Genomic DNA, 12,660 nt, shown 5'->3' with positions numbered 1-12,660 from the left:
ACTTGTGACCCACCGCGTGTTCAGAACCCTCCAATAGAGGGGCCTTGCCAGCAGCAGGGGTTTACAAATTAGTGTCGTTATGGTGGAGTCGAAATTAGAAAATAAGGGTATGTGTCTTTAAAGTCTTGTAGCTTAAATTATGTAAAAACATTTCTGGATTTTGTTTGTAAAATTGTTTTTAGGTTCTGTGTGTCTCAATGCAGGGGGTTTATGTTTGTTTGTTTGTTTTCTCCTTTCAGAATCAATATAATCTAGCAAGAGCACAGCAGTCCTATAAGTCACTAGTACAAATACATGAGAAAAATGGTATGTATATTCGTGCGACTTTGTTCTTGTCTGCAGAGCAGCCTGGGAATTGGTATTTGGCTACAGTAAAACTTGAGGTGCCAGAGAATCTTATGTTGGCTTGGGAAGACCATAAAGGTCTCATCTTGCACCGGGGAGACAATGGTGCTTAAAGTACCTTGACTAACAATCATTGCAATATTTCCAGCTTATGTGAATATAACATGTTCCTTGTGTCCCTACTGGTTTTTGGAATGTTTATTTTCATTTTCAGCCAGCTGATCTAGGAACATTTTTGTTACTGTAGCTTTCTAAGTGTCGTGTTTGTTAGTGAAGTGATAGCTGGAAGTTTCCCTCTTTCTCTGGAAGGCTTTGTTTTAATGTGGCAAGACCCCAGCAGTAGTAATCAGAGAGAAAGTGGAAAAAAAGACCAGAAACTAAAAAATACAAAAAGCCCAGCGGAAGTGCACTGGTTGGAAAACTGCAATAGAAACGGGAGATGCTTTTTTTTTTTTTTAAACCCTATTTAAAGCCAGTTAATGGTCTCTCAGCTGCATAAAACAAGTCTTCAAGTGCTTCAGGTATAATTGCATTCATTGTGCCAGAATGAGAAGACAACAAATGACCTGCGGCTTTAGAAGATTTAAGTGACTTACATGTTATGTAAAAATAGTCAGCAGGGTTGGTGCCTTGGTCTCGTGAGGAGGGAGTTAGTCCCAGTTACCACTTCATGATGTTCTTTGGTCCAGGTTGGACACAGACTCCTCTGGGAATTCGTGTTGCTGTGCACATGTGAGTGTATTTCAGTGAGTCTGTGGTGAGAGCCCCTCAGTTTCCCTACCTCTGAAACTGAACGTAAGGACTTCTCTGCTTCTGGGAGGAAGATCAAAGATAACGATTTTAAAATGTTTTCCAATTTTATAATACTTTGATCTTGCCATTAACTGAGTCTTCTGCTTTTGAGTTTGCTACCAAAGCCAGCTGGCTGGCTGTTTACTTGTAGCGAAGTGCCAGCCTTGGCTGTGGTGACTGCTGCTGTGAAAGGTATCTCTAACATATAGCTGCTGCCTGTTCTCTGGGACAACATATACAGGCCCTGTACTCACTCTACAAAAATTTAGAGGTCTTTTTTTACAACAGTGTCTGGGAGAATTAAGATTGGAGATCTGGAGGTGGCTAGAAAAAAAACTATGCACACTTGATCGGGTCTGATTCAGCTGCTAAACATGCCAGATCCTATCAGGAGGCAAGTCATTCAACTGACATTTCTGAGCCCATTCCTACAGCCAGATTTGCAGAAGTAGGATGAACTGTTCAAATGCCTGTGCTTGCCTAACTGTGCAGTACACAGGATGGGATTTATATATAAGTATCCCAGCATAGTCATGTTTGTACATCTGTGCGTTAAGTGGCTTGAGGACTTGGGGTGTTTTGCTTCTATTCCATTTGCTTTTGTTACAGTGATGTTCCTCCTTCAATAGCATCCTCTGGTGGTGTCCAGCTCAGGATACCTGCTGCCACAAACACCCCAAACTTGGAAGTCTTTAATTTTCACACCCAAATACACAGGGTCTGATCCTGGAGTATGCCACATGCTTTATCTCCCACTGCTGACCACTAGTGTTTAGGGCACTTGGTCTCACTGGGCTGAGCTACTTTAAGAGGGAAGGAAGGAGCCAGATGAGGCTTCCATCTCCCACAAATTCAGAGGAAGATTATAAGATTGTCTTGACGTAGCAGTGTTGGTTCCTAACGTGTTTCTCTGTTCCCCACAGGCTGGTACACTCCTCCGAAGGAAGATGGCTAATATTGAGGACTGGTGTATACTTGGACCAATGTCAAGAAAACAAGCTCTTTTTTATGTTTTCCAACACACAGACTCAAGCTATGAGTGCCCCTATAACAGCCGTACTGAAGACTTTAGCTATTAGATAAGTTAGTGGATAATCTGTCGACTGACACGTAAAGTATAAGTTACAGCCTTACCATTCCGCTCTCCTTAGGCATCTGGACTGAGCAGTTTGGGCCTTTGCCGTATTCGTTCTTATGGATTAAGCATATTTGGGCCATGCCCTCCCTTCTCCCCCTTTGTTTTTTAATTTGGAAGTGTAAGCGCCCTACAGCAGGCTATTGAGTTACTACAGATCATTCGATAGGAGTGAGTTGTTCGCACACTTCTGTGTATTTCTTACCTTTTGCAAAATGCAGACTGCCGAGACTTGCATTGTATCGTTTCATTTAAAGCCAAGAAGTTTAATACATTGTTTAATACTGTTTTAGGAGATGTCAGGTCTAGCAAATCACAGTAGTTTTTCTGGTCTAAAATGACAGCATTTGTAGTATTTCCAAATTAATGGTATAGGAAAAACACATGTATGTTAAGTCATTAAACATTTTTCATGGCTGTATGAGAATATGAACTGTTTATTGGAAAAGATGCTCATTGTTTAGATTATGTTGATGTTGTTGGGGTTTTTTTTGTTATTTTATTTTTTTGATTTTTGTTGGTTGGTTTTTTTAGCAAGAGCAAGGCTGTGCCAATAAAACCTTGTAATTAGTCACTTCCACTGGGGCAGCAGAACTTGCTGGGCTGTTCCTGCTACTTGTTGGCTCAACCTCCTTAACAAGAAGAGCCACAGTATGAAGCTTGAAGTTATTTAAAATACTAAAAACCTTTTGAGGTGTTCCATTTTATTAACCGGGTTGTTGCAATCATTTGTAAACTAATGAACTTATAGAGTGATTGGCACAAATTGAGATGAAAGTCCTTGAATGAAAAATTTTTATATAAAAGCTACAATAAAGTACAAAAACCATCATCTGATTTAGAGGTTTAAGAAATGTTGCTGTAGTCATGACGGATTTGTTATTGAGAGACGAAGGGGAACTGTTCTTTCTTTCTTAGGAAATGAATCTGGGTCTGTGTAATTACACCATATTTCATGGCCTTACCTAAATTGATTCTGTTTTGGTTGTAGTACTAGTCATTAGGCCTTTGCACCCCTCTGGGGCTGAGCTAAGGGTGTGGACCTTGGATAAGCACTTTTAGAAGCGCAGGAGCATGTTTTTGTTACGGATTTTCAGTTGACTATCACATTTGTGCGCTTTTCTTTATCAGGCACCCGCAGGTCCTTGTGCAGTTGCTTCTAGATCCAGTTTTTAGCTCGAAGGAGGCGATGGGCAAGGTTTGGCACCGCTCCCATCCCCGTTGTTTGTGGTGTCCGGTGGGTGACTCCCCAGCCTTCCTGCTTTGCGGCTGTACCGGTGTCCGCACCCCCGGGCATTGCAGCGGCCGCTGGGGGCGGTGCCGCCTCCCCCCGCCCAGGGCAGCCCCGCACTCCGGCGCATGCTTCGGTTTGGGTTCCATTGCTCATTGCAGACTTACTTGGCAATGTACAGGAATTTGTAAACTTGCATCAAGTTTATGAATAAAACCATTTTACGAAGTGCGCTGTGTCGCTGCTGGGTCCCGGGCCGCGAGGGGGCGAGGCGGGCACCCGGGAGCGGGGCGGGTCCTCCCGGCCGCCAGGCGGCGCGCCTGTGACTGCCGGTGGTGTCCGTGCCGCCGCGTGACCGGAAGTCCGCCCCGGGGACGTCGGCGCGCGGGTGGCGCAGGGCGCCGTGACGGCGGCGGGAGCGGCTCGGCGGGGCGGCGGTGCGATGGAGCCCGCGGCCAAGGGTGGCTTCGTTCTCGGTAACCTGGCGGAGGTGGTGGAGCGCGTCTTCGGCTTCCTGCCCACCAAAGCGCTGCTGCGCGCCGCCTGGTAAGCGGCGGGGCCGCCGGGGGCGGGCGCCGCCGTGGGGGTGTCTCCGCTACCCGGGAGGTAGCGGGGCCGGGCCGGGCCGCTGCTGGGGCAGCCCCGCCGACGCGGCGTGTCCGTGGTGTGTTGCAGCGTGTGCCGGCTGTGGAGGGAGTGCGCCCGGCGCATCCTGCGGGCGCGGCAGCGCGTCTCCTGGGTGTCGGCGCTGGAGCCGGGCCCCGCCGGGGGACACGCGCTGGTCCACGCGCTGGCCCGCGAGCTGGAGGTGGGTGCGCGCGGGGGCCTCGCGGCGCGGGCGGGAGGGACAGTCCGGCGCGAGGCGCGGAAGGGTGATCGGTGCCCTCGCGCCTCAGGTGGGGCTCGCGCCGGCGCAGCGGGCGGGAAAGCGGTTTTACCTCAGGGGCCGCCCCGGGGAGCGGGGCCGGGGCCGGCGGGTCAGCAGCCCGGCCCAGCCTTTCCTCCCCTCTTCCTGCAGCAGGTGCACGTCCTGCCCCAAACCGTGCTCTATATCGCCGACGCGGAGACATTCAGCGGGCACGAGGAGTGGCACGAGCAGAAGAAAGGTAACGCTGAAGTAACTTCGCTCCTTGAAGTGCTTGGGATGTAGGTACCGCATGTAGAGGAAAGTCAGCTGAAAGGGGGTTCTCTGAATTGTGAGGGAAAGTAAATCTTTTGCATAAACCCGTAACCACGTGATTTTGTATTTGTGATATGAAACACTTGTCTGTTGTTTTACACAGACGAGTTCCTATCCTGTTCTCTGGAGGATATCGATTCTGTTTGCCTGTGCTCTTACCAGTTAGTACTGGTTGCCAGGGCAGCCACCAATGGGCAGTGTTGGTTAAACAGGACGGGACTGACTGCAGGGTTTGTTCCTATACAGTTCAGAACAACTCACTTCTCTTTTTGTTTTTTTCCTTCTCTTTTTTATGTTTTTAACAGCCAGGAAAAGAAACAGTAGAGAAACAGCAATTGCGCTTGAAAAACTGTTGCCAAAGCGATGTCAGGTCCTTGGACTGGTCACCCCAGGGGTTGTAGGTAGGAGGAAAATGTCTGATTTTGTGAGAGATCAGCTTGAAGGTGTCCAATGTATTGCTTGTCTATTTTGGTTCCCATTTATCACAATTTCATTTTGAAAGCACAGACCTGCAGACTGGCGGCAGAGTTGTCACGTTGATTATCTTGTTCAGCATTTGGTCATAACTTTAAGGAGTTCACAATGTCGCTGCTAAGTCACGTGCAGCTTAAATTCTTTCCTCATGTGGTGCAGTAATAATGAAAAGCATTGATTTAATTGAGGAGGCAGCTTATTGTTTGAGGCTTTTTTGTGGTTTTTTTTTTTCTTTTTTTTTTTTCTGGCACCTTACTGTAATTATTGAATCTTGGGTTTATCTGTATTTTTCAGAGTCACATTGTGATTGATTGTACAGGCCATCCTCGGTATATACCTGTTTGTTATGGTTTAGCAGGAGGCATATGCAACAGCTATGGAAAACTCACAGCCTCCCCTGGCAGTCTTGTTCTCGTGCTTCACTTTTTTATCATTAGAAAGTTTTTTTCATATTTTCATGCCTTAAATTATCTTCCCGTAACCTAACTAGGGTATTTGTTATCACTAGCATAATTCAGTAATACGCTCCTAATATTTACATCGGTTTTATACTGTCATTACACGCCTTTGTAACACCTTAAAATCTGAGTATGTTTGTGTGCCTGCAGAAGTTGCCAGGAAGGCTTTAGACAGCTGTATTGCACAGTGCTTGTTTTCCAACTGGTTTATATTTGGTGTGGCTGGGGGGAAGTGTCCAAATATATCTATGTTTCCTTGTCCAATGTGACTTCAGTGTGATCTTTAGCCAGCAGGACTCCTATGTGCTGCTTCTTACTAAAGCATTGATAAAAAAGTCACACCAGTTATCAAATATGTTGTTATGGAAATGAACTATCGTGTTTTGCATTGTCAAAGTTGTTCTACATGTTTTCATCTGCATTACAGTGTAGATGAAAGTGTTAGAATTGCTGAATGCAAGATGTCTCGTTTTGTATCTTTGTAGTTACCCCAATGGGTTCAAGCAGCAATCATCCTCTAGAAATCGAAGAGGGTGAAGCTGGGTTTGCTCTGTTGTTTCCCAAAATCGATGGGGTGAAAATACATACCTTCCATTTTTCAAAAGATGTGAAGAACAGGGTCTTTGACGAAAGTAAATTTGCTGAAGCAGGTATGTCCTTGTTCTCCCCTTTACTTGGGCTTTGGTGGTGTCGCTCTTTTAGGCTCCAGTGTGGAACCAACAGCTTCTGTGCTAATGCTGTGCTAATGGACAGAGCATGCTGTGGCTCCCTGGTGCTGCAGTGGGTAATTACACATTGCTGTTCTTCCCATTCCATGGAGTATTAAGGTTCAGTTATCCTGAGTATTGATCTCAGATTATCTCAGGTTCCAAGTGGAGCTGTTTGGAGGCAGCTGTTAGATTTTGAGCAACCTCTAATTGGTTGAAAAATAACAATAAATGAGTTTGTGCCATTGGGCATTATTCCCATCGCTACAGTTTAGAAACGAGTGGGGAGGAGCTGCTTCTCCTCTGAAATAACTTTGCATTTAGATATTAAGTTGGGTGTTGTAGCAAGGAAAGGTAGAACTAAAGACAGCACGTTTCAATAAATGCAGTTTATGCTTCTCATGCTGTATCCTCAGCAGGGCAGATCACTTATGAAGAATAATGAGGGTTTCTTGAGTCTTCTAGGAACCTGCAAGTTTTTGTCTTGGGATAAGCAACTGGCTGATGTATGTAATGTATTTAATTTTCAGATAAAGCTATTTATTGTGTTGCAGTTCTTGTTGAATAGCCTATACACTCAGTTTCTATCTGTAAAGGGACAGTTAAGGCTGCTAAGTAAAACTGGAGAGCTGTGCCTTCAGAGGCTGTGGTAAAACACAAATGCTCTGCTAAAGAAGTGGAAAGGTGGAAGAAGAAGATGCAGTCATCTTTTCCTTCCTAGGTTCTTTCCAGAAATTCTTACTTATGTGGGGAATACAGTCCAGCTCCTGGATGCCTAGGCAGCTTGTGCCTCGTTTACCCCATTGCAGCAGCAGAAAGCCATTACTAAAAGTGTGATGTATTATTTGAGGAGAGGCTGGGATGGTTGGGCGTAAGGGTCAGGATTTAAAAATAAGAGGGTTGGTGTTTGTGTTTTTGTTTAAAGGGCTGAAGAATAACCCAGATCTCCGGGTGGTTCTTCTGTTTGGCTACAACTCCTGGAAGTCTGGTGCAACTCGATTTCTGCATCAAATAGTCAATCCTTTGAATGAAAAAAGTATCATCCTGGCTGGGGGACAAGTGGAGAGCTTTACATCACTCATCTCTGAGAAGTAAGTATCTTTTTCAAGGTAAATTGTAAAGATTTAAAATAGGACAAACGCTGCAGAAGCCATAGCATTTTTAGTTAGTTCATATTAGAAATGCCCATTAACAGTAGTAAAAATAGTAGTTTTTCTTTTTTTAAGAGAATAAACTCCAACTGCTACACTGTGATCTAGCCAGAAAAGTTGGAGGCTTTGTATGACTGTTACAAACTGGATTCTGGAAAGCCAGCTGGACTGTTATTCCAGATTAGAGAGCTGAGCATATATTAAATTATTGCTAATAAAGCACATGTAGGTAACTGCTGAAGCCAGTGTGTCCTGGCCAACCTCAAGTCATAAAGAAACGTGACTCTGAAGCCAGGACTGTGGCCCTGGATTGATATGTAAATGCTGAGTATTTTTGTTTATCTGAACTTTAACTAATAGTTTAGTTGGAATTACAGAGTTGTAACATACACAAACTGCTGAATTTGGCACGTTTGAATAGGTAGGCTTACACTTAATCTCTGATAATGGACGTGAAAGTTTTTCCTTGTGAAAGGTTGCTAAACAAAAAGGTTGCTGAAGTTTGAAGGCTTTGATTTGCTTTTTAACTATTTGTTAATATATTTTTAACTGTTTTGTTTGGTCTCTTTAATTTTTAACTGTTATTTAGCCGTTTGACTTTCAAAATCACTAGGATGGTAGTCTGCTTTGAAACCTGCTTCTGCCACAGCAGAATTTTATTCAGCTGGGAAGCAGTCTCTCTGGAGCATTCTCTAACTGGTTTGCTGTTGCCTTTCAGTAACAGCGTCCAGCCTGGCGATGCGTGTGGTGTGGTGGGGCTGGCTTTCAGTGGTCCCCAGATCCAGAGTGCCACTGTCTTGTTAGACCAGGACGTAGCTGATGAGAGGACAGCAGAAGCCGCCATGCAGCGTCTCAAAGCCGCAAACATCCCCGAGCATAACACCATTGGCTTCATGTTTGCATGTGTTGGCAGAGGATATCGGCATTATAAAACCAAAAGGAATATGGAAGCGGATGCGTTCAGGAAGCTTTTTCCAAATGTTCCCCTCTTCGGCTTTTTTGGACATGGGGAAATAGGATGTGATCGAATAGTTACTGGGAATTTCGTATTGAGAGAATGTAATGACATAAAGGATGACCTGCTTCACGGTTATACCACCGTTATGACTCTTATTCATCTTGGTTCACCTAAAGCAAACCAAATTTAAATATGTTTTCAGTGAGCTGTTGGTTTCATTCCAGAAAGCTGAGAAGTCCGGAAGAGTGGACACCTTGCAATCAAAGCCCTTTGCAAAATGTAAACATAATTTTGGTAATATAATTGAATCTTGTAGTCGGAATAGAGTTCCTTATGACAGCTGCAAGAAAGCTTTGCATTTTGTGTAATCTCCTGTATACATCAGAATTGCAGGTAAACGAGATTTGATGGATTTTTGCAATTGAAGAAAGCCTCTTCCAGATTGAGAATAGTTTGCACAAATGGCAGTTGGAGTCCAGATATCAACATGTAGAAACGAGCAGTACTTTCATGTGCTCTATTTAGGTATGTAAAACAGTCTAGAAAAACTACTGATGCATACTGAAATGCTGATACTTAAAATCCACCATTTCCTGGATTTTATTTCAAAAGAGGTGCAGAACCTGCCCAGAGTTCTATTTACATAAGTCTTCAGAGAAAAATAGGAAAGTGCTCATTAAATAAAGATGCAAATACAGAAAAAGTACCTTGCCTTCTATTCTTAGAGAAAAAGCTCTAATTTAAAGAGATGTTGTCCAGTTATAAACTCGTCTCACCATCTTGAACTGAATTTCAATTGTCTTAAATATCTGTTTTAGAATAATATCTGATACCAGCAGTTTCAGTCTTTGTGTATTTTGGTTTACGCAATCAAAATGCACTGGTTGCCTTTTCTTTTGGATTCTCTTGTGGCTTGATGCTCTCTATTATAAACCTTTAAATCCAGAGTACTGAAAATGAGAACCACCTGGTATCTTTATGTTCCCTTAAAAAGCTTTTTGCTTTTTTAATTTGAAATTGTGGGGAACACAAGACCCAATTATATTCTATTTATATAGAACCTTTAAACTTTTAAAGCATGTTTCTCCCATGCTTTTACATCAGTCACCTGTTTTGATTGCTGCAGCTGGCAGGAAGTATTGCAAAGTTCCAACTAAGTAAATGCAGCATAGTCTCAGTATAGCTAATACTATATTTTCTTCCTTTGAAATTATTTTCTCCCTTTTATTTTCACTTATTAATAGAATGACAAGAAAATAAGATTAATTTTGCACCATTTTATCACACTTCTAACTGTCAAATGAGGCAGCTGGCCCGTTTTCAGTGTAGTAAAGAGAAAATACTTAGCTGTATGTTGTACAACAAAAATAACGGTATTTTGCTTTAAATGTATAAATCAAGACTACAGTTGGCAACTTTTTGCCGTTAAAACTTTTCCTGAACTTGGCCTGACGAGCTAAGGTAGAATCATATCTGTCCTTAGAGTGAACTGTGGGTTTCAGTGGGTGCTGAGCACAGACAGCACTTGCCCGTGCCTGTGTTGATGTTTTTGATTTGAAGACAGAGGATGAGCTGTGAACTCCCAGTGGCCTGTAGGGATAAGGGTGTATGTAGTAAGTGTGGGTGTGAACTGGAAAACGTTTAGTGACTGCATTCAGATGGAAAGGTATTTGGAAATGGAGTATGCTTGAATTTTAAGAGAAGCCTCTCTGTGGGAGGTGGATACATGTTTTCTCTTTTCAGCATAACTGGAATGTCACGTTTGGCCTGTTCTGTCTGCATAAGATACATGTTTAACAGGAGGCAAAGAAAATGTTGCATTTCTGTAACATAGACAGGATTACTGGAGCTGTTAGTGTGAGTTAGGGCTTGTTGGATCGCTGCTAGCCTAAGTCCATGAACTTTAACTAACTTTTTGCAGTAGTAGAAGTAGATGAAATACGATCAACCACGTGTCCTGAACTACAGTGCAGACATGTCCAGAAGTGTCCAAAGAAGCAGCTGGTGATTTCCAGTGATGGCGCAGCAAAACGGGAAATGAGAGTATGGTTTGAAGGAGCTAATCATCAGCGAGGTCCTGTAGCTGTGGACACTTAAAAGGTAAACATAGTACAGAGAAGATGCTGGGTGGGAACCCTGAGAGCCTGCACAAGAGTCCAGGATCATTTTTCCAGCCTCAGGGGCTGGGATAAGCCCAGGGGAGCCCAGAACCACACACTGCATGGTTGGAACTGCTATGCTCTCTCTCCCGGAGTGCGTCACGTCTTCCAGGTTACAGGGAAGCGGTGTATTGATAAACTGCAACATCCGTGATTAAAGTGTTTTGCTACCCAAATTAATTTTGCCTCCACACTGTCATTTGCTCTTCAACCACAACAACCCCTGAGTGAACCCAAAATATATTTACTTAAAAGGTGCACATACCAAAAAGGCAGCGCTTGTTCTTAATTGATAGGAAGTTTTGCAGTGCAATAACTTGTACCTCTGTCACTCAAAAGATAACCATGAGTTTTTAAAGTGGACAAAGTTAGTTAAATGAATATTCAACAATTGAGGCAAATGTGAATAGCAGGACTGCTCTAAAGATAATTATCTGCAGTTACAGTGCTGATGGAAATATGATTACAGCAAGAGACTATAGTCCCTAAGACCACAACTGGATTTTGGTTTTGTTAAGAAAAAAAGAAAACCTTCAAAGTCACAAGACCTGCAGGGAGGAGTGGTGGTTTTGCTGACAAAAGGTAAAACACATTCTTTTTCCACATATTTTGAATAAGAATAATATTTCATTTTACATTTTTTCTTAATGCATTTTTCAATTCAACTGTAGGCTTAAAAAGTACAAAAAATCATAGGCAGGTGCTGTATAACCTTGCACTTGCACAACCAAAATAGCAATTACCAAACAAAACGACTATTATTTTTATTTAAAAATTACTAATAAAAAAATCTCCTCATTATAGGATGTTTCTGTAACATACAGTTGTAAGAAAGTGAGAGTAATTGGATAAAGAGGAGCCAAATTATGCTAAATTGTCACAACTGTACTGCCAGGAAGTAATTTCAGTTAAAAAGTGCAGAAAACTGCAAAGATGGTGAACTTGGATTTTGCTGCTTGGTGTCAGATTTGTTTTGGCCCAAGTTAACACTGGAACAAGCCTTGTTTTAACAGATGAATGAGTCAGACTGAATCCTGCCCCCTTGGCAGGGAACAGTAAACCAAGATATGGAAATGATGCAGCCAAACTTTGACTTTGAGGGTGCAGCAGAGAAGGCTGATAAGAATGTTAAACCCCAGACTGAATTTTGCAAAAAAAAAAGTGTTTACATGTGATTCTTAATTAATTTTTAGATAAAAGTCTACCTCAAAACTCAGTGTCATTACCCCCTCTTAGTTAATTTTTGTTTTTCTAAAAATTGAGAACTTCTACTAGAAGTAACTCTGTAGTGGTGTTCATAAGCTTTCATATGGGACACTAACTTTGGTATTGGCCTTAGTTTTCTAAATCTCCAGCATCTGGCCAAATGAGAGAACAACATAAAAAATATTTGCCATTCAGATGCTTCTTTCTGTTTTACTCGGTGGAATGATACAGGAAAAGAAAAGTTGAAAAAGAAAAGAAAAGTTGAAGGTGTGGAAGTTTGCATAGTTAGAAGTTACAATGATAGTAAATGTGCATTTAAATGCTTGGTTGTTTTTTGTTTTGTTTTTTATAGCATTTTTTATATTATAATTTCTCAGTGCTCTGCAAACATTAAGAAAATAATTATTTCCTCTTTGATTATTTTTCATGATTATATTGTGGGGAAGATTTTATTTTTATGGTATGAATCTGTGGTGGATCTCTAAAATACATTCCGTCTTAATACAGCAGTTGTATTTTGTGCACACAAAAGCAGGTAAGAATAACATAAGACTCTAATGATCAAATTTCTTGCAATTTTTCCTGTTCCTTAACCAGTTTCTCAGCCAGCCACAGGCTCCAGAAGAGGCTGTTGTTTCAGAGCGGCTTCGGATTAGCTGGGAGTGTGTTCTGTCTAGCATTTTGTCTCCCAAACTACAGGCTCAAGGGTGTGCAGCGAGGTAAACTGAGCTCACTTGTGGTGGTGGTGGCGGCGGTGTGCTTTGGTCTTGGTACAACAGCTTTAGGTCAAACAAATACAAGTTCAAACATTGTAGGACCCTTGTACTGATTTTATGCATACCAGCACTTCATACCAATGTAGGG

General features: G+C 42.6%; 3 protein-coding genes across 6 annotated transcripts in view; 2 read left to right on the top strand and 1 right to left on the bottom strand.

Annotated features, from left to right (window-relative positions):
• UBE2Q2 (ubiquitin conjugating enzyme E2 Q2) overlaps positions 1–3,731 on the top strand; it is a 46,976-nt gene extending 43,245 nt beyond the window's left edge. For all 3 annotated transcript variants that reach the window (XM_065076250.1, XM_065076248.1, XM_065076249.1), the window contains 2 exons: positions 240–306; positions 2,061–3,731. In XM_065076250.1, the coding sequence (XP_064932322.1) occupies positions 240–306; positions 2,061–2,092 (99 nt within the window). In that variant the 3' untranslated portion in view covers positions 2,093–3,731. The remainder of the gene's footprint in view (positions 1–239; positions 307–2,060) is intronic.
• A 119-nt stretch (positions 3,732–3,850) lies between these two features.
• On the top strand, positions 3,851–10,770 carry FBXO22 (F-box protein 22). Of its 2 annotated transcripts, none has more exons than XM_065076252.1 (7): positions 3,851–4,049; positions 4,179–4,311; positions 4,525–4,609; positions 4,989–5,084; positions 6,101–6,265; positions 7,248–7,413; positions 8,192–10,770. In XM_065076252.1, the coding sequence occupies exons 1-7, from the start codon at positions 3,946–3,948 to the stop codon at positions 8,619–8,621; spliced, it is 1,179 nt and encodes a 392-aa protein (XP_064932324.1). In that variant the 5' UTR covers positions 3,851–3,945; the 3' UTR covers positions 8,622–10,770. The 2 variants fall into 2 exon arrangements, with proteins under 2 accessions (XP_064932324.1, XP_064932323.1); XM_065076251.1 differs by having other exon boundaries at positions 4,522–4,609.
• Positions 10,771–12,302: 1,532 nt separating this feature from the next.
• Positions 12,303–12,660, bottom strand: part of NRG4 (neuregulin 4) — a 50,460-nt gene continuing 50,102 nt past the window's right edge. Inside the window, exon 9 of the transcript XR_010475286.1 lies at positions 12,303–12,575. The gene's annotated coding sequence lies outside the window, so the exon portion shown is untranslated. The remainder of the gene's footprint in view (positions 12,576–12,660) is intronic.

Source organism: Columba livia, chromosome 11 (genome assembly GCF_036013475.1).
Source record: "Columba livia isolate bColLiv1 breed racing homer chromosome 11, bColLiv1.pat.W.v2, whole genome shotgun sequence".
In the NCBI taxonomy this organism is placed as follows: Eukaryota; Metazoa; Chordata; class Aves; order Columbiformes; family Columbidae; genus Columba; species Columba livia.
The sequence above is the reverse complement of the archived record's forward strand: the minus strand, read 5'-3'. Positions and strand labels throughout refer to the sequence as shown.

Excerpts from the sequence above, each read along its gene's own strand:
- FBXO22 (XM_065076251.1), top strand. The coding sequence starts at position 3,946 with ATGGAGCCCGCGGCCAAGGGTGGCTTCGTTCTCGGTAACCTGGCGGAG. Across the intron at positions 6,266-7,247 it reads AAGTAAATTTGCTGAAGCAG|GGCTGAAGAATAACCCAGAT; the intron begins GTATGTCCTTGT and ends TTTTGTTTAAAG. Across the intron at positions 7,414-8,191 it reads ACATCACTCATCTCTGAGAA|TAACAGCGTCCAGCCTGGCG; the intron begins GTAAGTATCTTT and ends GTTGCCTTTCAG.